Source organism: Drosophila subpulchrella, chromosome 3L, assembly GCF_014743375.2.
Source record: "Drosophila subpulchrella strain 33 F10 #4 breed RU33 chromosome 3L, RU_Dsub_v1.1 Primary Assembly, whole genome shotgun sequence".
Taxonomy (NCBI): Eukaryota; Metazoa; Arthropoda; class Insecta; order Diptera; family Drosophilidae; genus Drosophila; species Drosophila subpulchrella.
The window spans coordinates 19,792,550-19,818,502 of record NC_050612.1 but is presented as its reverse complement, the minus strand read 5'-3'; the positions used below and the strand labels follow the sequence as shown (position 1 = coordinate 19,818,502).

The 25,953-nt window shown below is 40.9% G+C and overlaps 2 protein-coding genes and 1 non-coding gene across 3 annotated transcripts; 1 reads left to right on the top strand and 2 right to left on the bottom strand.

Moving 5' to 3' along the window:
• Positions 1-306: 306 nt before the first annotated feature.
• On the top strand, positions 307-5,776 carry LOC119554341 (sodium-coupled monocarboxylate transporter 1). The gene is made up of 7 exons (XM_037865207.1): positions 307-621; positions 3,015-3,789; positions 3,850-4,011; positions 4,073-4,188; positions 4,243-4,602; positions 4,670-5,131; positions 5,203-5,776. Exons 2-7 carry the CDS (start codon positions 3,121-3,123, stop codon positions 5,486-5,488), a joined length of 2,055 nt encoding a protein of 684 aa, XP_037721135.1. The 5' UTR covers positions 307-621; positions 3,015-3,120; the 3' UTR covers positions 5,489-5,776.
• Positions 5,777-5,977: 201 nt separating this feature from the next.
• On the bottom strand, positions 5,978-20,391 carry LOC119553770 (bromodomain-containing protein 4B). The gene is made up of 5 exons (XM_037864376.1): positions 19,782-20,391; positions 15,643-16,347; positions 14,915-15,019; positions 14,743-14,846; positions 5,978-6,840 (listed from the first exon to the last, which is right to left on the bottom strand). Exons 1-5 carry the CDS (start codon positions 20,299-20,301, stop codon positions 6,025-6,027), a joined length of 2,250 nt encoding a protein of 749 aa, XP_037720304.1. The 5' UTR covers positions 20,302-20,391; the 3' UTR covers positions 5,978-6,024.
• On the bottom strand, positions 14,561-14,632 carry Trnac-gca. Its single transcript has one exon. It is a non-coding gene; the product is annotated as a tRNA-Cys (tRNA).
• Positions 20,392-25,953: the final 5,562 nt, after the last annotated feature.

Genomic DNA, 25,953 nt, shown 5'->3' with positions numbered 1-25,953 from the left:
ACTTCTCGAATCTTACATTTTACGTACCTTAGGAAATTATTATTTTGAGTCCCAGTTTAAAATAAGTTGCCTATATCTTAGCACTCCACTCGACTGCTTCTCTCTCCACGAAGCTCGGCGATCGCACATCCGGCGACAATTTGCCTGCTCTTAGTTCGATTTTCGCTCTTTCTTCGCTTTTCGAAGCCCCGAAGAGATCTCGATTTGTGGGGTTCCCGAAGCTGGGAACCCGAGATTTTGCCGCCTTGGATGTCGTATAAAAAAGCGTAACGGCCGCTTGCAAAACTCATTCATTTGAAAATTGTGAATACGTTCGAACAGCGATAAACGAGCTGGAAAACCAAGAGAATATTAAGTGCTCAAAGTGAAGAAAAAATCCACGAAGGACTCGGATCAAAAGGACCAAGCAAAGGATTACAATTCAAAGTGATTAATTTGTTTTGTGAATAAAATAAAAAAAACACGTTAATGAAATACAGAAATAATCGTGGCACAATACTGCAAATACAGTTCAGAACATTTCTAAGATACGGTTTTCCATGTTTAATACCATCTGAGAGCTAAATAAAACCGACAATCGAAGGATTTTGAACTTAACGAATTGGAAAATAATCAACCAAGGTGAGGAAGTTAATCAGTTTACCAGTGAAAGCAGCTTGAGTGTTTAATTGTGAATATACAAATGCAAATGAGTTATTTGGCGTTTCCTACACTAGTTGCCATTGATTAACACCCGCCCCGTGCAAACACCCAGGACTGTTTAAATTATAGGTGCGAGATATTTTAACACAGAAATTTTAATTAAGAGAAATCGCCTTAAGTTATTTATGACTAAGTGTAGCAGGAAGGTTATTACTGAAAAACAGTTTGTGCAAATGCATTTGTCGAACAGGCTGTTAAATCTGAACTCTCATTCTGAATACATTTAAATGTAATCGTAAATTGTTCGACTCTTTTTGCTGTTAGGTAATATTAGCAGCTGTCAAGGCTGAGGGAAAATAGCTCTGATTGATCTGAGGAACCCACTTTGCGATCCGTATCTTTGGCCAACAGTCTGCCCCACAAATCATGCCAAACGCTTTATTTTGTTTAAGTTAATAATAATAAAGTGGGAGGGGAGTGGAGTGCTCTCCAGACAAGATAAAAGGCGAAACCAAGCACGCATATCAATTGGCTACGAAGATGATGATGCCATTTAATAAGAACGAAGGGCTTTATGAAACGGGCTGGGGGAAAAGTCCAACAATTAAGCTACAAGCCTGCCCCCAACTCCAACCAGAACTCAAAGCTCATACGACCTTTGGGTTCTCCACCAAGAAAAACGAGTTTCACCCTTCAGCCCCTCAAGATAACATACCAAAAAACTTGACAATATCAGTTCTAAGTTATTTAAATTTATTTATATAATTTATTTTAAAGCTTAAAATGTCAATTTTTTTATAAATATTAATTATATTAAGGTAGGATAGTTTTCTAATCTTTCTGGTCTCTTACATAATTTTTTGAAAATCTTTCTTATTATAACTAATAATAATAATAGCACAACAAATATATGAATTGAAAAAATTTTAAGTAGAGAAATCGTATAAAAAAGTGGTTTATATCTTAAATATTGTATCATATTTTTTATAGAACAATGATGATAGAAGTGCTAAAAACAAGTTCAATTAAGCATTTAAAATCAACAGCACTGATAAGACATTTAAATGATATTTTACCTCTGTGTAGCTGACCACCGCTCTCTTGGTTGGGTTTTTTACTCTGAGTTTCCGGCCTTGTCTTTGGAAACTGGGATGCGGTTGCTCTTCGAAGATTCCCCCAGCGATGGCGAATTTCTGGCCAAAACCGGCACAATCCGGCTCAGTCCAATGGCTACCGATCTAAACCAGTTGAATTCGCTTAAATCTCGATTGGCGCGCTCACATTCCCCATTTTCGCTGAAACTTTGTATTGCAGCCCTATTTGCTTGCCATAAGTGATATATCTGTGTATATTGGTCCATGTGGCACAGGAGCAGCTTTTCTTTAATGGCTTGATTGGCCGGAAAAGTGGGAAGGGGCGGGAGAAGGAGGCGCCATAGTTTCTAGTTTCATCAAAAATAATTGTCGAGTGTTTGGGATCAATTGAAGGGGAAGTGATTGCCATCGTTTATCAGTTGCAAAATGTGTGCTTTATGATTTAACAATTAAGAAAAGACACAGGAATGTGTAATAAATTTAAGTTACTTAAAGATAAGGCTTGTGTAATGAAGGCACAGACTGTAAAATTAAAAAGAATGCATGTAAGACCATGGATTGCTAATCTACAATATGTGGGAATGTGGAATGTCGAAAGTGATACAGAAAATTTTAACCATAGACGGTATTAAACATTCAGATGACTTTGTTTTTTTTATTACTAATATGACTAAATATCCTTTTCCCAAAGTCCCTGAATCATTTTTATTGTTAGTACCCAATCCAAAACTTCTCTTAGATAAACTCTATCATAATGCTAGATACCTTACCGAATTCCTAACCTTCAACATCATCCATGCGATTTATTTTGGCCAGAAATAACCAGTTTGAGCGGCCCAACAACCAGTTAAAAGCAGCTTTCTGCTTGGGCCCTATCTTTGTCCATCCACTTGTAACTCTTATAGAGCAATAACTATGGATCTTTAGAAAAAAAGAAATATACCTCCGAAAAAGCGTTGCCTTGACGGCCGCCCAATGGAGAAAACATATTAATCATAAAGCAATTACGCTCAAATGGAATTGTTTGTATAAGGAAATAATGTATCTGTACTTGAACATGGGGCGCTGGTCCAATGGCCTCCCCCCCTCGAGATTCCGATCCAGATACAGTGCCAGATCTTTCGGTTAATTAATTAATGGGCCACCAAGATGACACCGAAAGTGACACCCACGGTGTGCCGATGGCTTTGTCGCGCCGCCTCGTTGCAATTTCTCTTAGCGAACCTTGATCTTGCAATGATCTAAGTCCAAATCGTTTCCGATCTTTTCTGGTTTCAGTTTGCACACATATCGCCGCGTGGAAAGTCGGCTGGAGAAGGTACCTTCTCCCGGAAAACGAATTCCCCTACCTCATCCTTGACAAAGAGCATTTCCAGAACCAAGGATGTTCGCCACTCAGGATACCATTTTGAAGTTGCTCACTCTGTGCGCCCTGGCACATTCTATAACCGCACTGGCACTTTCGGAAAAATCCCCATCGCCAGGATCTGCTTCCTTGGATCCCAGTCACAAGTATTTGATAGTGCGCGGGGAATCCCCAAGTGCTTCCGAGGAGCATGTGGAGTTCGATAATGCGGCCACTCTGCTGCTGAGAGCCTTTAAGAACCAACAGGTCCTCGGGACAGCAAACGATCTGGAGGAGTGCAGTGCCCCCAGTCACAAGGCCACCTTCTCGGGCTACGACTATGTGATCCTGCTGGGCATGCTGATCATCTCGCTGGGCATAGGCATCTTCTACGGCTTCTTCCAGAAGGGCGGCAGCTCCTCCAACGAGTTCCTGCTGGGCTCCGAGATGAGCATTTTCCCGGTGACCCTTAGTCTCACGACCAGTTTTATAACGGCCATCGAACTGCTGGGCAATCCCTCCGAGATGTACTTCCAGGGCACTCAGTTTGTGCTCATCGTAATACCCATGGTCCTGGTTATCCCAGTGGCCGTGAAAATCTTCTATCCCATTTACTTTAAAATGGAGCTCACCAGTTGCTATGAATATCTGGGCATTCGGTTTGGCAAGGAAATCAGGATTCTGGGTGCAGTGCTCTATGTTATTCAGGTGAGTTGCGGGGATTCTATTAAAAAGAGGTATGGCGCTTAGTTTGGCATTATTTTTCAGATGTGCTTCTATACGGCTGTGGCTGTTTTGGCCCCGGCAATTGCTCTTTCCAAGGCCACTGGTCTGGACACCAAAATAGCAGTGGTCCTGATCTATGTGGTCTGCGTTTTCTACTCCTCTCAGGGGGGCATGAAGGCTGTGGTCATAGCGGATTCATTCCAGGTGGGTTTTTGATTGGAATAAATATTTTAGGATATTTTATATAATATACTTTAATGATTAGGCTGCTGTCCTGGCTGTATCCTTGGTACTGATCGTGGGTCTGGGAAGTTTCTACAGTGGTAATCCCATCCAGGTCTTTCAGAGTGCTGCTGAACACAATCGTCTGGAGTTCTTCAAGTGAGTTTTATGAAAATTTCCCGAGGTCCTTAATAATCCTTGTTAATCCTTCAGCATGGACCCCAGTCCCACGACCCGTCACACCGTCTGGTCGGTGGTCATTGGTGGCTTCTTCTACTGGACCTCGCTTTTTTGCACCAACCAGGCCTCCGTTCAGAAGTGCATGTCCTTGAAGTCCTTGAGGCTGGCCAAGATTGCCTTGGGCTTTGCCATTATAGGCTTGATTGCTGTGTTTCTTCTAAACTTCTATACGGGTCTGATGGTGTTCACCCACTATGCGGATTGTGATCCTTTGACTGCGGGAAGGATTTCGGCCACAGATCAGTTGTTGCCCTACTATGTGATTAATACCTATGAGCATATCTACTCCGTGGCAGGAATCTTTGTGGCTGGCATCTTTGCAGCCAGTTTGGGGTGGGTTTTTGGAGTCAAGAAAGGTGTTAGAAATATATTTAATAATTTTTTTATGTTTCCAAAACAGAACTGTAGCCTCCGCCTTGAACTCCCTATCCGCTGTGACCTGCGAGGATCTTTTGGTCAATGGAATGAACATCAAAATCTCCCCTGAGAAGGGAGCCACCTATGCCAAGTGGATGTCCCTTGGTTTTGGCATTGCTTCCTTTGGCCTGGTTTTCATTGTGGAGCACTTGGGTGGAGTCCTGCAGGCCACCCTGACCCTGAACGGACTGATTGGTGGTGTCACCTTGGGTCTTTTCGTCCTGGGAATCGCCTGCAAGCAGGCCAATACTAAAGGTGCCTTCTACGGAGGCTTACTATCCCTGGCCCTGGTCATTTTCGTGGGTGTGGTGGCTCAGATTGTCAGCGTGGAACAGCCTGCGTTGCCCACCTCCATCGAAAACTGCGATTGTCATGTTAATCTCACCAACATCATTGGAAATCTGCTGACAGAACCTGTGCAAATCATAGAGGAGGGAGGATTTACGTAAGTTTATCTAAAAAATATTTCACAAGAAATAAATTAATTAGGGATATATTTTAAATTTTTAATTATAGATCGTGGCCCATTTTCCGGCTAAGCTATATGTGGTACAGCATGATCGGCTGTCTGCTCACGGTTTTCCTGGGCTGGGTAATTTCCCTGATCATCGACTTTGTGCAGCGACGCAATGTGCTGAAGATCACCGGCAAGGGCATCGATAATCCAGCCGCCTCCGAGGAGATCTTCAAGAGCGACTCCCAGGTGCAGTACACCACCACGACCACGGTGATGCCCGATCCCCGAGAGACTACAAGTGCCGAGGGCCATGTGAACCATGCCATTCGCATCGACGACGAATAGAACTCGAACCAAAAACTCGAATTCTGGCGGGGATCAAAGGATCGATCGGCGATCCTATTACCCCACCGGTTTATTCCTTGTGTAACCTGTAACCTCCATGTACAAAGACCAGTCGCAATCTGTTAACTGTCCTAGTTTAGTCGAAAGAGTGATTTCTAGTTCTTAAGTCGAAAAGCCGAGGTTGTTGGCTCAGTATTCTGTATACACACACACTTACTAATGTTACTACGAAATGAATTTACCTATAGCTTGTTTTAAGGCATCAAATAAAACCTATATATTCCTGAACAGCTTTTATAGCTGAAATGTCAAGAAAAGTTTTTATGACTATGGGTACTTAAAAAAATCAAAAGTAAATATTTCTGTAAGCAGGGACAAAGCTCCATTGATTTTTCAAAGAAGTTTATTTCGTTTTGGAATTTAAATTCGAAAAAATATTATACACATATTAAATACAGTAAATTGAATGCATTCATAAATTTACAATTAAAACATATATGTACAAGGTGACTCCCAGTCACAGTTCCGGTCACGAATCACGTCACGCTGATCTCCTCGTCACTGTCCGAATTGGAGTCATCGTAGTCATCATAGTAGAGCTTCATGAACTCGGCGCCCGGTGGATGTTGCTGCTGCGCGTGTTGCTGCTGTGCATGTTGCTGCTGGGCATGTTGCTGCTGCTGCTGCTGCTGCTGCTGCTGCTGCTGGTGATGATGATGCAGTTGCGCAGCCGCGGCGGCGGCGGCCAGTTCCACCTCCCTCATGGCGCTGAAATGCGGCGAATGGTGCAATTGCTGCTGCAGTTGCTCGAACCTCCGCTGCTTGGCCTCCTGGATGCTGTTCTCCAGCTTGAATTTCAGATCGGCTGCCACCAGTTGCTTCTGCATCTCGGCATTGATCTTGGCCTGAAACTCGGAGGCACTTACTCCCGGTGGCGATGAGGCGGCCGATGAAACCGTGGGCGGTCCTGGAGTGGGCGTGGCTGTGGCCGATTGATCGCCCATTTTGAGGCTGGTGAGGAGCGGAGGCGGCGAGCTAATCTGAAGGCCATAGCCCACCGAGGGGGAGCTCCTGCTGCTGGCCGATTGACTGGGTGATTTGGGCGTCACCGATGCCGCTGGAGGCTCATCCTTGGCCACAGCTCCTGGGGGCGGGGGCGTGGCACTGCCATTGGGCGAGAGGAGGGAGGGCGAAAGGGGCGTCAGGGGGCGATCGCACTTGGCATCACTCAAATCCGGATTGGGGTTGTTCTTATTGGGCAGGGTTTGGTCGCGGGAACCGCCGCTGGCCAGTAGCTCCCGCTCCTTGGAGTTGCGCCACTTCATCCGCCTGTTTTGAAACCAAATTTTCACCTGCAAATGAAAAGGATAAATGGGTTTTGAAAAAAGTCTCCGGTTTTTGCATTGAAATGGGTAAATTGAGATTGTCCAGTAGATGGAAAGCTGTCCGGAGCAGAAAAATAGGGATACTAAAGCCCCCAGACAGGGATATAGTATAGTTCTAGAACTTTTCATGGCCAACGGGGCGTATGTGTGGTGTGGGTATCGAATTCCGCTTTTGGGAAAACAAACTTCTGTCGGCCATCCGACAACAAACTTTTCTGTGGCAAATTGAATCTCGCCTGAGACCCACCGAGATCCCTTCCCCCAACCATTTTGGGGGGGCGGGTCGTGTGTGTGGGCGTGGCCATGGACCGGGCAGAAGTTTGAACTGCACTGCCATCGCCAGACGACCGGCATATCCATAATAAATGCAAATTAGAGACATTTACCCAAAACGGCTACAAATTGATTAGAGGCCGCACAGTGGGACAAGTACGGAGGAATGGAGAAATTATGGAGTGCTGGGGGGGAACTGTATCCTATTTAGGCACAAGAAACTTATACATAGTTACAGCTTTATAATTTACAACATCTGTTTAAATATATTTTTAATACATCAGTCATATTAATTTTATAGTTCTTTTTTGTAAGTTATTTATTATAGTTTATAGCGATTTTTTCTAGGATTTTTGTTCTTGATATCAAGACTGAAATATATTTTTGTATTATACTTTTAGACACTCCTTGCCCATTTTCCTTATTTTTCTGTGTTATTTAAAACAAAAGACTGAAAATATTCTGAGATTTAGGCCCCTTTAATGATTCACATTCAATATGTATTTATGTATTCTCCTCACACAGTGCAGGCTGCAAAGTTGGTCCAGCAAAAATGCTGTAGGTCCTGTATCTCACTTCCTGGTATCCTTTCGTAGAGGGCTTAGCTCCCTGCATTTGACAGGCTAGCTGAGACACTTGAAGCAGATTGCAGGACTCGCCGGGCGGCATCCTTGGCCCACCTCTCCATGAGCTGTTTTTGAGTTATTGTGCAGTCCCGGCTGCTCCTCCTGCTCCTCCTGCTCTTCCCACTCCTGCCAATCCTGGCCAGTGACACAGCAGGACATTCGCACTTTGTAGCCAGGCCCAGCAATTTGCAACAATTTATGGAAGACCCACACCCCGGCGGTAATTAGATTGTGACTTGATGTGAAATTTAAAGCAAATTGATGCGTGAAATGGGGGAATGGGGGAAGCGGACCAACCCCCTCGTTTAGACTTAAGCTTGGGCACTTATAAATATCTAAGTAAATAAGTAAACAACGGCCACAAAAAGCCGCTGACATGTTGAACAACCGATTAACCGCAGAGATTCCCATGGCACGTGCCTGATTTTGGGTTCTTCGTATTCGGTTTGCTGTTTCGCTTGCTTCCGGTCATTGAGTTTTCCAGCATCTATCCCAAAGAAAAGCCAGAATTTCCCGTTTTCCACCACCCCGCAAGCAATTGAAATAATAAGCTCAGGCGGCGATAAGATTAATGATTATGGGTCCAGCCCAAAGTCAGTCGAATAATAGGGGGGAAATGGAACTTTGGAACCCAAAACCCACCGTCGTCATCTCGTCATCGTCTGTTTCTGATGGAAATTAATTATAAAGCGTGCAATTTAGTGTGCCTTGGAGAAGCGTCTGGACATTTCCGTTTTCTGTTCTGCAAGCCCTGTTTAATGAGCTCGAAGCTAGATGCTAACTTTGTACAAAAAACCTGTTCTACTTAAACCAAGCAGTTCTAAAAGCAATCATCTAACGGAAATTCCTCGATAAACAACTCGTTTCGGAAATTATAGAATTGTGAACTGCACTCGATAGACCCCGAAAACGAGTCGAGTTTAGTTGTGTGTTGTGTTAGTCCGGCTTGTTAACAAATATTGGCCATGTAACGAGTGCTCTACCCCTCACGCTAAACCTATAATTATTGTCTAACACAAAAATATTCGTTTATTTTTCGCCACTCATATAATATTAAATTTATGCAAATATCTGTGGTGGCGACAAAAACTAAAATTCAATTGTTCTGAATAGTAATTAGCGGATTCGAGTAAATGCCTTTGTTTGTGGAGGATGGAGGTAAATTAAATGGTGTATTAAATTGTTTTCGAATAATCAGGGATAATATTGTCATGTCAACATTTTGAGTGGGAATTTGATAAATTGGTAACGCATTTAGTACAAATAAGTATCATGTTCTCAAAAAATAACTCGAGTTTGAAAATCATTTAAAAAGGTGCCTAAAAGTATGCATAAAAAATATGAAAATAGTCTTTTGAAACGTTGCATACTTTTAAACACCTTTAAACTATTTTTTTTCCCTGATTAAATCTGCTTAACTTATTAAATCACTTATAACACTTTTTCCGATTTTTTGGGGCAAAACTTAATCACATCTCCTCGAAATGAAGTTCTTAAGCACTCTCATCTCGAATTCCGGCTAAACGTTTTGCCACTTTGTTAAAGACCCAACCCAATATATCCGTATAACCTTCTCCCCAAAAAGTAGAGCCCATCCCATTGACAGTAAGCCGAAACGATAAGTAACATATTTTTCTGACACGATGCCAGCATAACGCGCATAGAATTTGTTTGAAGTTTTTATAAACCACCCAGGAGAGTCGGGTGGAAAGTGGGCTACAAATTGCTCCCCTCTTCAGAATTTTTCTTCCTGCCCTCTCTGTTTTTTTTTTTGCCGAAAATTGACTTTGGGCAATGGGCACAAGCTGTTGTTTTTGTGGGGGAGGATGGGCTGAACTGGCTGGAGATGGAGTTCCAGTCCCGAATCCTGACTCTGGCAACATATGTTAACTAATGAGGCTGGATGTCGGGGGTGGACCTTATATATATATCGGTATATCCATCCCATGGGCAGCCTGTCAACCCATTTCGAGACCCCGAATGTCATTCGATATGCTGCGTAATAGCGTATTAAATAGTCTGCTACTATTTGCGAAAGTCATTCCGACAGCAGTTGGCAGTGCGTTTTGGGTTACTGACCATGGACATTTGGAGTCCTCCCCCTTTTTTGTGGTTATTGTTTCAGGAGCAGGAGCAGGATCCGAAGTGCTTGCAAAATACTTTGGCTTGTGGCCGGCGACCGTTTATTTAGCAATTTGTCAACAATTTATTTTGTAACCAAAGCTGCGAATGATGGTTTTTAATGTTTCCCAATCGTTTGGCGATGGGGGTTGCAAATTGGCAAATTGAAATGAAATTTGAGTTATGAACAGTTTCGGTTGGGCTTAAGTGTTCTTTGATTTGGGGAAGTATGAAAAGCTGCTGTATATAAAGATGTGTATAATAAGTTCCCATACATAAAAAGATCATATTATTAATATTATTTACTACGATTTTTTTTCTTAGACTTTAATCAATCAAATCTTTATTTTTATTGTCCCGAAAAAAAGGGAATATGTTAAACCAAAAGTCCATACATATTGAAAAGAGGTCCAAAGTACCTTTTAAGAATACTAAAATTTTGAGATCTCTTTGAAACTTTTTATCTTAAATCTAATCCAGTTCCCTTGATACCACACCACTAAACGGTCCTTAAAGGATAACAAGACCCATAAAAAGCAATGCAAACAACGTAAAAGACCAACCCATATCGAGTGTTAAATACTCCCGATTCCCATTCGGGGATTATTTATCGTGCAATTTGATTTAAAGCCCCTGGCTTCTGTCGCCACCGCGGAAAGAAATCGAAATTGCAAACCAAATAAAAGCAGAATCCTGCACGCGTCTGCTGTGGGAATCCCCCCATAAATCCGGGCAAAAAATAAAAACACAAAGACAATCCAGACGAAATGGAAAATAAAAATATTTATACCGTGAAAATGCCAGAGGAGAGAGAGATATATGGTTTATGGGTGGGGGAAATGGGTGGAAATTTCACTGTTGATTGCCAAGCGTTGGCGGGAATTTCCTTTATTCGAGCTGCGTTTCTCCCCCATTTTTCGACAAATCAAAAACAGACGAATTTGTTTTGGACACGACACTTAAAAAGTTGCTCTGTGCGAAGGAGAGGGTAGCAGGCCAGACACGTGTGTGCGGGGGTTGAAATACCGTGATACTCGCATAATATATATATACTCCCGATTCCTTGAGCCTTTGTGTATTGACTTAAAAATGCAAATCACATTTGGCCTCAAGATGTTTTCATTTCCGCCGCGTGATTTTGGCAGCCGCCTGCGGACAACTTTCAGCTTTCCCCTTTTTCCCATTTTCCCACCGTCTTTGTCTTCGAGTGTCATTAATGGCAATTAAATTTATAGCCAGCGGATTATGAGGCTGGTAACTGTCACTTGCAGTTCGCCTTGAAAAGGGCGTGACTGATTAAAGGAGTGTACGTGATGGGCTTTATTTGTAGGAATTGTACGGAGTTCGTCACCCAGTCATGAAACCTTTGTTTGTATGGCCCAAACGTATCTTATTTATTTTTGCAATGCAAATAGATAACTGTTGTTTAATGCAGTGCTTAAAATTAATATATACAGTTCTCGTACTTTTATTTATCTTATCTTTTTTTAAAGAACTTGAGAAAAAAACAAATTTTTTTTTATAAATTTCATTTTAATAATATTTAATATATATTTTAAAGCAAATTCATCTGTATTTCATCCTTAAAGCACTGTTTACAATTAATATACACCTCTTACTTACTAATTAATAAAACCTTTATAAATGTACTTTAACATTCCTAATACATTTTTTTAATTACCCGCATTGACATATTGTTTAAAAAACTGTTTTAGTTCTCTGATATTATGCACCAGACCTGCTAACTCATAATGCATTCTAGATGAACATTTCACACCGATAATACGAACTCTCATTACTTAATTACTTCCAGAACGTGACATGCATTCCAAAACTGGAGACAAAAAAAAAACGCACCAAAACCGCCCATAAATCGCGTTGGCTGCAATAAACGCTGGCGGTTTTGGCTGCCAGCGATTTTTCGAGTGCGTTTGTAAAAATCGCAATAAACGTTGCAATGAACAACACTCGAAATGATGAATCACCTGGGCAGCATCATCAATGCAGCGTTTGGTTTGGCAAACCACAAGGCACGCGACACTGGACAATGGATGCCAGGATCCCATTCTACTCACCAAAATTGCAGGGCAGTGCAGTGTGCTGATATTTATGGCGGGCACCAAAATGAACAACAAACGGCCGCAAAAAGTGCAGCAAAAGCAAGGATGGAGGCTCTTAAATCATGTTGCATACAACTAGGCGCAGTGCAATGCACTCACACTCTAGCAAAGGCAAGGACTCACACTCACACACACCCACTCAACCTGTGTCACTCGAGTGTGAATATCCGCACTCGTTCATCACCCACTCCAAATGGGAAAAAGGACCCCAATCCCAAGCCACTCTTTGTATATCCGTCGTTAATGGAGCTCCCATCGCCGCCGGCTGGCCAACACTTTGTGTGTCCTTTGTCCCTTATCCAGGACCCCATTCCCCATCCAGCATCCTGCATCCTGTGCCCAGAATTTCCCTCGTCCAGCCACCGCAAGCTGGACACCCGCTGCGATTTGATTGCGAATTTTTCTGACATTTTTGCACATTTTTGCCGTAGCCAACAAGCTTTCTTTTAGCTTTTTTCTCCACTGGGCTTTGCCTTTTGCCTTTTGTTTTTCCAATTTCCTTACTCTCCATTTTCACACTTTGACCAACTGCATTTGATAAATGTTTTCAAGTATTTCAATGGAAGATTTATAACTGAAGGGAGGGTAATAATCATCAAATAATAGTTGAAACTTTTAAGGGAACAACTTTGGAACTCCAATTTATAATGCGAAAAATCTATATAAAGTTAGGAACTTTCAATTTTTTATTAAGTGCACAAAATGTAGTTAATCTGCAGAGAGATATTATAAAAAAGACCCATATTAAAACAAAAACACTTTAAAATTAATTGGAAAAAATAAATTATATACTATTTTAAGCTCACATGTTTTTTCACCTTTTACAAGTGAATCTTATTACTCAGGCGGGTACTCTGATCTATTTAGAGACCAGTGAACTCCATAAATCTCCATAAATTTAAAGCAACCTACTTAGCAAACTAAACGCAGTCACTACTTAATCAATCATTTGAAAAATAACCATTATTTAACGTCCATAGATCTTACAACCTATAGGGAATATATATTATGCAATTTCCCTCTCTGGTTCAGTTTCATTTTAACAAATGAAATACTGTGGCATTTTAGTTGACGATGTTTTTTCCAGATGCGGAAATTATAAGATCATTAGGGTGTAAGTGATCGATCGAGCAACTGGGTCCTGAAAAGGGGCGTGACCTGGCCGATGAGTTGATGAATTCCTGAATTCCCTGCAACTGGACACGCTTATTGTGCAATTATGAAATTTTTATGAATCATATGCCAGTGAAAAGCGGCGAAAAGAACAAAAAAGAGCTGCACTAATTTGGCGTGACATTGTCAGTCATCAGCAGCCTCATCATCATCATCATCATCAGCATTTCAGGGATGACTTTCCACTGTGATTGAGTTGTGATCGATTACATTGTGACAAGACCGAATTGGCCACGCAAATTTTTCGCAGCCATGTGAAAATTTGTGTGTCTGCGCAAAAGGGTCCTTTATCGCTTTACAAAAATTAATTTAATTATTGAAGCCCGTTGGGAATGTTGGCAATCAATGAAAATCGCCCGCCGTCTCAGCCGACATGAATTTCTTATAGCTCGTTATAATTTCATTATACTTCCACCTCGACCTCTCGGCTTTATATATATGGTTCTATATATATGGGAGCGAATCTGGGATATGTATAAGAAAGCGACTGCGCATTTCAAGGAGCGTCGAGAAGGGGAACCCCTCCCATTTTCCGGTTTTCTGCCATTTTCCCGTGCGCAGCCATTGCCGTAGAGCTTCCAGGGCGGAGTTTTGTTCGCATTGTTGGCTTTTTGTTTCGGCTTTTTCGGGGGCACTTTATATTTATATTTATATTACTCTCCCGTCGCCTTTTGTTGTCTGCTTATTAAAGCTGATTCGAAAAGTTCGCTAAGCGAAATTTTCATAAGCGGTTGCATATAATTTTATAATGGCATAATTCTGTGCTCATTATGCTTATTGATTTTTGTTTTGTTTTCGTGAGCGGATTGTTTATGGATTGCTTACACCAAATTTACAGAGTTTAGTGGGCAAAGTTTTCGTTTTGTGAATATAGCACACCGAAATGGGTTTAGAAATGCTAATAGGGTGTTGTTGGGGGCAACTTTAGAGGAATTATGAGTTGGGAAGCTTTAACAAGCTGAGTATAATAAATTGTTTGGTTCATAAACGGTATAGGACAAATTAGCTTTAGAGGTTTAGATACAATTTCCAATTTCATAATTGGTTTATTTTTCCTTGCTCCATTTAAAATGATTTTATATATAATATCTGTTTCTCTCGGAGTAACAAAAAGATTGCAGACTTTTGGGCCATTTTTTGTGGTTTTATCGACACGAATAATTATAGCTCTACATTTAGTCGAAAAAAGCTTAAATATAAATGTTATAAAGAAATGATGCAATCTTTTTTCGAATAGAGAAATGCCAGAAATGTACAACTGGATTTATAAGAATCACTTGTATTAATGGTAGCAGAAACATATTGATAAAATATCATCTGTATATAGTAATTGTGTTTAACTTAAATAAAATATAAGTAAAAAGAAATGTTACAAGGGGGCACCCGGATTTGAACCAGGGACCTGTCGATCTGCAGTCGAACGCTCTACCCCTGAGCTATGCCCCCAGTTGAAATACGTGAGACCAAGTTGTCTATTCAAATGATTTTAGATAAGCCTACTTATATAAAAGCATGATTCATTGTTCATAAAGTTATATCATCATAAGTTATCTCACCTGAGAGTCCTTTAATCCCAGTCTCTCAGCCAGCTTCTTGCGATCTGGCTTGCTGATGTACTTCTGCTGCTGGAACCGCTTCTCCAAACCCTTCCTCTGGGAATCTGCAAAGGGGGGGCAATGATTATTTGAAGCCCTCTTGGATTTGGACTGGGTTGCCCCATCTACGCACCTGAGAAGACGGCACGTCGCATCATCCCTCGACGGGGCTTCCCACGAGTCGAGTGGGCCCAGGGGAAACCCTGGCCAGGAGGCAGAGGAAACACTTGGGCGCCAACTGCAATTGTTGCAATGGAAAGGAGAAAGAGGAAATGCATTAGACCAAAACACTTGTTAATGGGCACAGCAGGGTGACCAGCTGGATCTGGATGGGGATGCATCACAGTTGGACAGCAATTAGGGAGCATTACACTGGCATTATGGGGAATTTCGAAATTAAGTTTCAACTTTCAGAAGTTAAAAAAAAATACGGTTCTAAACAAATATAAATAAAATGTAAAATGGTATTTAAGTATTATAAGAAAATAAGTCAATCTTATTAAAACTGGTAATTGAGGGTAAACATGACTAATTTGAAAGAAAACCCCAATTTGAAAGAGATATGAAATAATTAAAGCTGGTCCTATTTTGTGGTACGAAAATTTAATTTATTTAGGTATTTAAAAAAAATATCTTCAATCTCCTCTTTTAATGAGAATATGAAGAGATTATTTTAGAAAGATTTTTTAAACTTAAGAGTTTTTAAAAATCGTTCTTCCATTCTACTGGAATATTAAAGATATTTTACAAGAATCTTATGGAATTCTGTGAGAAAATTGTATTATTATTGTTTAAAACTGCAATATTTTTTTTAAAATTTTACGATAATTGATAGGCAAATAAAAGGGAACGAACTCTTACCACTCATATAGGGATTGCGACAGTGGGCCAGCAGCGAGTGGAGGTGCGGGTGGTTGAGGGTGTGCGGCAGGAAGGGCGTGGGGCGGCTGGGCATGGGCTTGGCAATCACCGGCGGAGGAGGCGGTGGCGGCGGCGTCGGATGGCCATGGCCACCTCCTCCTCCTCCTCCTCCAGCTCCTCCCCCTGCTCCTCCTCCACCGGCGCCCAGCAGCTGCTTGTCTTGCGTTAATCTTCGACTGGCATTGTCCTCGTCGGGATTGGAATTGGGATTCGCCAGCTCGTGCGGTCGACCATCCTGGCCAGAACTGCCATTCCCATTGGCAGTTGCCCCGTGATTGTTGTCGCTATCACTAATTGTGCTGCCAGGTGACGACGACGAGGATGCGGTTTGCGGTTGACAACTATTGCCGGGATGCTGCTGATGTTGCTGCTGTGCATGTTGCTGCTGCTGATGCGGCGGCAGTTGATGCGTTAGAAATGCGGGATGCGGAAAGTGGGCGTGCCCCGCCCCCGGATGGGGATGATGGTGATGATGATGCGAATGCGGATGCGGATGGGCATGGTGGTGTCCTGGCACTGGCAACGACTGGTGTTGCTGGTGGGGATTGGGATGCTGCTGCTGATGGTGTTGCTGATATTGATGCGAGTGCTGCTGCATGAAGTTTTGCTGCAGATAAGGCCATATATGCTGCGGTTGCATGAACTCTGTGGAGGAAGAGTGGCGAGGCCATTAGTGGTGAATGAGTCACTAAAGCGGGGAGACAGGTCAGATTGTCAGTGTGCCCGAAAGTATGCTGCCCCTAAAGGGAGACCCTTAAAAAGCTCAATTTAAAAGGAAAATCTACGTAAGTCTTTTAAAAAATATTTTTTAAAAATGAAAAGTAGTATAATCGTTGTTAGTCAAGAAAGCTTTCGTGAAACATTTAACATTAATAAGCGAAAGAACTTAAATTATTTTCACCTATTTACAAAGATAGCATAAGACCATATATGTAAATAATAGTTTAAGATAGGATCCATTAGGCAAATCGAACTCCTTGACTTTATAGATGTGTAACTCAGTACAAATAATTCTGACAAGTGACCTAAGCCTATAACATTGAAAACTTAAGATTTCTAATAGGGGTATTAAAAAAAGTAAGTAAATAAATAAATGAAAAATTTTTATTCATACATAAATAAAATTTAAAATCATTTTAATAAAAAACTTAATCTAATGAGTTGGTTATTTCAATCTGTTAAAACTTGTAATTCAATAAATCTTTTTTAATGTGTTAGGACCAAAAATTCATTATAATTTTCAATTTAAAAAATAAAATTTACCAAAAAACTATCAAAAGTTTACTTTCTATATTACAATTTAATCATTTTTGTTCTTATAGCTAAAACCACTTTGAAGTGTCAGATTGTCAGCCTTGAAAGGCATCTGCCAAAGCCTCGAGACTTGGCTCATTCTCAAGGAATCGTTGAAGCGTGTTATGTGCTGTCTTGCCAATTTCCAGACAGGCGCCATAACCCCCAGGACCCCCACCCCCTCACACACACACACACAGACACAGCCAGGCGCAGACAATGGAAAATGAAATCTGCTTTGAAGTGTCAGTGTGAAGTTGGCATAATTAAAGCAAACACAAACTCCAGGATAAAGGACTCTCACACACACACTGATGAGCTCGCACCTTGAGAGCAAAGTTTGGCGCCTTTGATTCGGCAGAAGGATGTGCTACGTACAGGATATCGGGGGTTGGAATCTTTCCCTTTTGGAGCCCTGTGTGTGGCTGCATTTCATTTTCTAATTAAACACCCCAAAAAGGCAGCCGCTTTCCCCTGCTTTCTCCACTTCACGCACATCCTGACAGGCTGGCAGTGGCTGCAGGATATCCAGGATATGATTTTAATTCGATTAGAGAACTGAAACAATTAACGAATTAACGCCTCTTTAGTTTTGGCAAATGTGTGCGCGTTCAATTTGATGCTTTTCGACTTTTGTGGCCAACAGCTTTTTGCCTTCGCTTTTTCGGTGGCCCCCGAAAATTTCCATTTCTATATGAAAGGATGCCCATTATCCTTGTGTGTATGTGGCACACATGTGTGCCTAATGAGCGCACAAATTAAGTTATAATTGTTCGCTTTTGTTTGTTTTGTTCGTCGGCGGTCTACCGACTTTTCTGTATCTGCATCTGTGCTGCGAAAATGTGGCAAGTTTTTGGCCTTATTGCTTTATGGCCCTGCAAAAAAAGTTCATTTGTGGCTTACTCTAAGGGAAAAAGCCATTTACATTTTGAGGGGAAAATTTGCCAAGTGGATCATTGATTGGAATACGATGGCAATTAGTTGGCAGATTGTGGAGGAGGATAATGTGTAGAGAAAGCAATCAAGTGGATAAAGGAATTTCAAAAGCAATCCTGGAAAAAGTTTGGGTGGGATATTAAGACATTAAGACATTGGTAATTGTTAATATAATTAAATAAATGTAATAAATCTCATTAATATAAAATATGACTCAAGGTAAAAATTACTCAATTAAATAAGAAATAATAAAGAAAACATTAGAAATACTTCTAATAAATTCAGAACTTTATCACATATTATTCGCCACGCTTTTGCCATATAAAAACAGCACGATTTAACCCCAAAAGATTGCCAATAAAATGTCATAAAAAACTGTCATAAAATACGGGAAATCGCAAGGCCCGGCCCACTCATTAATATGGAAAAGTAAACCGCGATGCCATAATCACATGACAATTAAATCCCACAATCCCAGAGACTTAAGCCTAACAATGCTAAAAAACGGCCAAGGCAAAGCTGTTACATTGACTGATGGCCAATTGGTTCCGCCTACTTTTTTGTCCCACACCCTGGACCTTTTATACATCTATTCCATATATAGGGATTCTCATCCCCCGATGTAAGCAGCACGCGGCAGAGGATCTGTATCCCATTCAGATCCTGGCGGAAGTGCGGATGTGTTTTTGGATGTGCCGAACTGGTTATGCGGCTTTGTTTCATAGGGGTCTCTATCTCTCTGGCTCAATAATTTAAACATGATTAGGTCTGGTTGTGTTTTTACAGCCTGCCAGCTCAGCGGTGAAACGCCCCGAGGGCTTAGGCCAACACACAATAAAATCACGGCGTAAAAACTAAGGCAACTGCGAAGTACCAGGACTTTTGGACTCACTCCCCTCGCGAGGAGTCTGGAAACTTTCGGCAAGATTTGTTATTCTTTTGGCTTTTCATATTGCAATTGTATTCGGTATTTTGTTTTCGTTCGGCATTAGCCACGGCAAATTAATTGCCAAGCCTTTTTAATGGCATTCTTTGAAGCAGCCCGCGGCGGGAACCTAATTGGAAGGAACTATCTCAGGGACTTAGGGCCACTTCAGAATTAGAATGGGCCAAGGTAATTAAAAAATATTACCGTTGTGGCAGAAAGGGTTAAAAGAAAAATGTTTAATAAACTATATTTTCCTTTTTAGGGACCAACATTTCTTTTGTATTGCCCAAACAGTGTCTTAAAAACATATACGAATCGAAGAAATTAAAAATGTCCGAGATAAAATCAAAGTTACATTACATTAAGGTGCTATTTTTCAATTAAAAAATAAAAAAGAATTATATTCTAAAGAAGACAAGTAACAACTATTAATTTTTCAATCCACATTTTAAAATGCGAACATGAAAATTAAAAACATTAAATATAATAATTTTTAGAATATAAGTCAAGAATGTTTAGCAATATCTATTCATCAATATATTTAATATCGTTTTTAAAGTCCAATTAATTCTATAATGACACTTTAATATGAATGGGGCTTTGTTATTATAAAATCACCCATTACACCATTAAACGAGGAATTATAGAAATTCAATTACAATATGGAACTTGATATATAAAAAATGGTAAATCACCATGTATGAATAAGTAAATTAAATGGAGCTTTATTAAAAATTAAATAATTGATTACGTTATAAAACAACGGAGAAATATGGGAATGCAAATTATTACACAGAACTGGAAAAAATGAAGTAACTATAACACAGACTAAGATTGTATTTTCAGTAGGTATCTAATAATTCCCCCCTTTTTATGTGTTATCAATTATTACTTATAATGCCTCTTTTCCATAATATCATACCATTCCTGACTCTGACTCCCTCCCGGGTGTCCCCAAGGATCGCGCTGACACTGAACTTGAGGATGGGCTTGCTGTTGGTATCCTTGAGGATGGTGTTGCCCCCCGCCGGCAGGCTGGTCTCCTTGGGCTCCACCTTGGGCAATTTGATTGCCACGGGCTCGTCCACCTCGGCTAGTTCGTCCAGCTCCAGCTCCTCGTCCAGGTCCATGTGCGGCTCCTCGCCCTCGACACTGCCAATATCGGCCACGATTTCATCCGTCGAGGAGGATCCATCGTCCTCGTCCATCTCCATTTCGATGCTGTCCACACTCTCGGCACGTAACTCGCGGCACTTATCACACTTGTAGCCGCGCAACTTGGAGCAGCCGCAGGATTCGGCGGAGGGCTGGTCCGCAGGATCCACTGGATCCGCACCCGAACGACGCGAGAGGAGCATCTCGCTCAGGCTGGACTTCAGCTGGCTTTCCGTGTAGGTCTGCTGGGCGTGCAGGAGACTGTCCACGAGGAAGGCCGTCGACATAACGTGGAAGAGCCTGACTGCTCTATATTTTATCCCGTAATCAGTGTGTTCCGTATTCCGTATTATAATTTAGAGAGTTTTTCCCGCCAGTTGTCGCGTTCGCGTCGAGTGCTCAAATCGAACTGAATGCGGAGGCCAAAATATCCTGGCAGGCGCAGGACGCAGGATGCAGCATCCCAGCATCCCAGGATACTGGGGATTGCGAATTTCAGGGGTTGCTCGCCGTTGGTTGGTCCGCTTCTCCTGCCCAGTAGAAGTGTCGTCTGTGTGGCACGTGATGCTTCGTCCTTATGTATATCCTGCTCTCTCTTGCTCTCCCTCTCTCTCTTGCGAGAGTGTGTGTGTGCTGGAGTGGAGTGTCCTGTTTAGCCTTTGCCTGCTCGTTATTGTTGTATGCTTTTTATTTGATTTTATTTGTGTGAAAACAATAAAAATTTAATTTTCTTGTTTTGTTGCCTTTGCCACTCGCTGCCTTGAACTGAATTTCCCTCGATCTTATTAGATTTGAGCTGCTATTCCACGGTATGGCACAGTGGGGCAAATCGGCAAGTTCAAAATTAATATATTTATTTATATTATTTTAAATCGTGTTATGGTTTAAAAAGGTAATAACTCATTAGTTTTCTAATAAACAGCCGGTTTTTTTAAATAGAAATTTTAGTTTACGTAACATATTATATTTGTCTGCCAGTTTTTCTGACTTAAAGGTAATGTTTTATTTCTGAACGATTTTTTTTTGATTCCACATACCCACAATTATTTGTTATAAAAACAAATTACTAAATAACATGTTTTATAAATAGTTGGGGATTTAAAGATCCGCTCACTTGTTCAAGTAGAGTTAATATGTAGCTTTACATCGTACTTACGACGCTATAATTCCCAACTGGTTTTAGCTGTCAACTTGGTGTCAACAATTTTTTATTGCTGTATAAGAAAATAAATATTTAAATCGATAAATACAACTAATTCGATGAAAATAAAATAAAATTTATTAATTCCAGTAAATCACTCCAAGAAATGGATGAAAAAAGTAATTATAAGAAAAGAATAAATAGGCAAAATAACAGAGCCTGGACCTCTCCATCCATAATCTTTTGAATTTGTGCGAGCAATTTGTTGCAGGCACCGTCGGCGTGGTCCAAAGAAATACCCGGCGAGCGGCCAAGGAGTCAGTAGATTAACTTTTATTATGACCGCAAATTAGTTGTCCTCGTTGATGACGACAATCGAGTTTATCGACAATGATGACTTATTTACTCTGGCATCGCATCGCAACGGTTATGTAAGCTTAGGAGCTAGATAAAGCCAGGATGTGTATGTCCTTTTGGCCTCTATTGTGTGCCACACACCGCACAGAAAGAGAGAGAGAACCGAACAGCAACCCTTGTGGCTGGGAAAAGTGCTAGTGGTGCGATGTGGTTCGGGGTTCCAAGGAGACCTCCCTGCCAGAGAGGGCGTGGCCTCACTCGAATTGGAAACCCATCAGGATCTGAAAGGAGGAGAAGTGCCCTCGACAATAGGAAGAAGTACAGGGATAACAAAGGCCCCAGCTCAGATTGTTTTGCGCTGCCATTTGTGGCTTTTTGCTTTCATATGGAGCACGCCTCAAAGGATTACCCCCGTATCCGTATCCGTATCGCCAGGACCTCGACTTCTTCTGCTTCTGCTGCTGCTGCTTCTGCCTTTCTGCTGGCAGCGAGTACATAAAACATGCTCATATAAGCGTATAAATATGTGATAATAATGATTAAAAGTTCTCATCATGCCATCATCATTTATGCAAAGGATTTCGCTGGCGTGTGTGGCTGTATGCTGTATGCTGCGTGTGTGTGTGCTGAAGAGTCCTTACATTTTTATTTGCCACCGACACATGGGATCTGGGATCCGGGAGCTGAGTATTTTCCATTTTCTACAATTTATCCCGGCTCCTCGGGAAAATGGCTCTCTCTTAGTCGCTATCTCCATCTCTTTTTGTAGACGCCATAATATGAGGACAATTATTTGATAAGTGGGTTGAATGTGCAGTAGTCGTACTCCGATTTTCCAGTTCCTGTTCAGACTGGGATTCGGATACGGATTCCATCTGCCATTGTCATGGCACTGCCGCTGCTGCTTTTTGACAAATGAAAGGGGTCACCGAAACACAGGCTTTTGTCGGCAGCCCCCAAAAAATATATATCCTTATCCTCCGGCTCCTGTTTTACGGAGGGGGGGGGGAGGTGTTAAGGACAAACTTTTAATTGTTTTTCAGAGTGTTGCCATGGTCTGAGTTTATTTTCGTTTTTATTTTTTTAATTTGTTTGCTGAATTGGAAATATGTAAATGATGTTGTTGGGTCTGCATTGGAGATTATTGTGCTGTTAACGTTTGGCTTTTTGGCTGGGCTTTGTGGGTGTATTGTTGAGATACAGCACAATACGGATGATAGATGTGGAGGGATTGTTGGATGTTTGAAGTCATAGATAAAATTATAGAAGTATATTTGGGACTGGGAAATTTAAAGAAAAGTTAAAACAAAAATAGTAAGTACTAAAAGTTAGGTAAAATCCTTACGGTTTTAAAATCACCTATAGAGGTATCTAAAAGTATATAGTGAAAATAATAACATCATCCAAAGGTATTGTTTGCATACTTTTTGACAGCCTTATAATTGTTTTCTAAACCTTAGAGATTTTAGATAACTGTAAAGATCAAGGGCTCTTAGTCACTAAGCATTTGTAAAAATATATCGAACTCTTTTCTTTGATATATTTAACCTATAATCTCTTTCAAGTAAAAATAACAAGCATTAAGGCATTTCACGAACAGAAGAGGATATGACTGCTCATCATAATGATAATAATATCAAAGCTTATTACACATCCCCCAACTGCTTTATCAAAACCTGAAGCTTTTGACAACTTAACTTACTTCCTTTTGGAACTTGCTTTGCCCAATCTGCCAAAATACCCTTGCAGGTAAATTCAGATGGCCAAATTCAAAGACTTCTTTCTGTCATCGCTGCCACATGCCACTCCAGTTCGAATAAACAACTCGGTGGCTCTTTGGGGGGAATACTCGCATGTGGAATCGAATGCCGCTGACAGCCGCATCATTATATGGATATCATTATCGTGTATCGTCTGCAGAGCAGTAGCAGTACGAGAAAAAAAAAGGTGAAATGTCACAAGATGCTGCTAGATGGTTGGGGTATAAATGGGTGGTTGAGTGGTTGGTTGGTTGGATTCCTGGTCGGGGGCGTGGTTGGGCAATATAATAAAGCGCAAACATTTATACACGACACTCGATGCGAAGGACGATATAGAAAAAGCATTCCAGCCAAGTTAACTGTCGATATCAGCTGCTGCCATGGCCATGTCCCCACCACGCCCACTCCACCCACTCCGCCCCCCTTCCTACCATGAAATGAATGCGAATTCTGTTTGCCATCGATTTTCAGGACAACGTTTATTATTTTTATTATATTCGCCGGCAACTAGAGAAGCCAGAGCAGAATTCTCGGGGTGGCTGCGAAATTATGGGCTTTTCATAACGTTAACAGTCGCATAAATACGCTCTTTGTGTCAGCCAAGTAGAAAAAATGCGATAAAAGATTATAAAGTGTGTGTTGTCGTTGGCTTTTGCTGCCCAGTGGGTTGGTTGGTGGGTTGGTTTGGTCCTTTCAGGGTTCGGAGTTCGTTCTCGTTCTCGTCCTGCCGGCGACATCTGTTTCCGACATCTTTTAATAAAATTTTCATCTTTATTACAAAACGATTGTTTTATGCGCCACGCCCCCTCCTCGACGCCCACTGCCCCTCTAGTCCTGCAAATCCCCGAACTTCAACTTGAACTTGGACTAGACGACGTGTCCTGCTGGCGGAAGTCCTTCAGCGAAGTCGCGAAAGGAAGTAATTAGAATGAAGCGATTTTTAGTTGCCAAGTTTTTCGCTCCTCATTTTGATTATTTTTTATTTTTATTTTTATTTACCGAAAAGTTTTTATGGTCCTCCATGACTTCATGACGCGCCGCCAAACAGTTTATGAAAATATTTTCCATTCTTTATTTTATGACTTTATTTCACTTAATTTGATTGCTCGCCGTGTGTTTTTTTATCCATTCGTGATTGTATGGAAATAATTGCCAACTTTATTGGTTAATTTATGAAATTTACACATTTAATGGGAGTGTGTGTGAGTGGTGGTTTGGCGGTAGTGTTGTGGTTTTGCGGTGGCTCGCATATTTATTTGTGTTTTTGGACCATGTGGTTGGAAAGTGGCGTTCAGTTGAGTGGTTGTTAAGTGGGCCTAGTTAGGTGTGTAAGTACGTGAGGAAGGCTAATTAAAGTGGGCCTTAAATTGCTGTTAAAAGGCCAACAAAACGGTTAATTAATGATAATTTATTTTGTAAGATATGTTTTCTTTATATATTAATAACTAGGAATTTTTTAAGAAAACCATACTTATCCTTTCAACTCGAATTATTTAAATTTAAAAAACGCTAATTAACGTTTTCCCTTTTTCCTTGCAGTTTGTGGCCTCCGTTGGATTACTCAACCCGCTTTTTACCATCAAAAACCAAAAGAAATATTATTTTTTAAAATTTTTTTGTGCTGAACTTGGTTGATTTTTGATGTTCGCATGAGGGCCCTGATTAAGCCAACTGGAAAATTCGCATATCCTCTGCTCAGCCATGCCCCCTTGATTTCCCCCAAGCCCTCAATTTTTCCCAGAATTGCAACAGCAAAAAATAAATAAACAAAGCTTTAAAAAATCAGCGAGAGAGAGTTGCATAATTTTCCGAGAGCAGAGAAACCGAGTGAAGGCAATTAATATTTTTTATTGCATACAAATTGCATAATTAGTCAAAACTAAATGACAGGACACACAAGGCACACAGACCCAGAAATGCAAAGGACAATCATAATAATAAAGGAGCAAAAGGGTAGCAGACAACAAATGTGTTGTTGTGATTAATAAAATTACACGAAAGGAGGCTCACAGATGGAGATAAAGGATAGCAGGGAACAACGAAATTTGACAGCTCGAAACAATAACAACAGAAGCAAGCCCACAGGATTCGCAGGGGGTTGAAAAATCCTATATCCCCTGGAAAAAAGGCTCATCACTTGACGCTGCGGCCAAGGAGGTAAAATGGAAAAAAGGACTAGGTTCGCTACAACGTGTGAAAGCAGCAAAAGGACATTCGGCGGCTACTTGACTCGAGTCCTTCACGAAAGGAGTCGAGTCCTCCCAAGGAGAATTTTAATTAATTTTCATGTCTCACTGAGTTATGAGACGCTCTGTGGGCACCGAATTCAACTACTCAGCCAAACGGAAGTAAGTTGGCAATTTATGCGGCATTGTAGTTGTCACATTAGATCGCAGGATAGGGAGTAATTAGTCAAACAAATTTACACGAAATTTATTGATGTCAAAGGAAACAAAGTTAAGGAGCTTGGAGTTGTTTCTCAAGAGATTTTCACACTAATGGGAGTTTTGAGAAAGATCATAACTGAATCAAAATCATTTATAAATTTATCTACTCTAGATCTTCAATTAAATTTAAAATTTATTTACAATTTTATCATTATCACCGTATAATAAACTTTTTAATATTTAATTATCACGAAATTTTGTATTATTATTCCTTAGATAATAATCCTATAATAT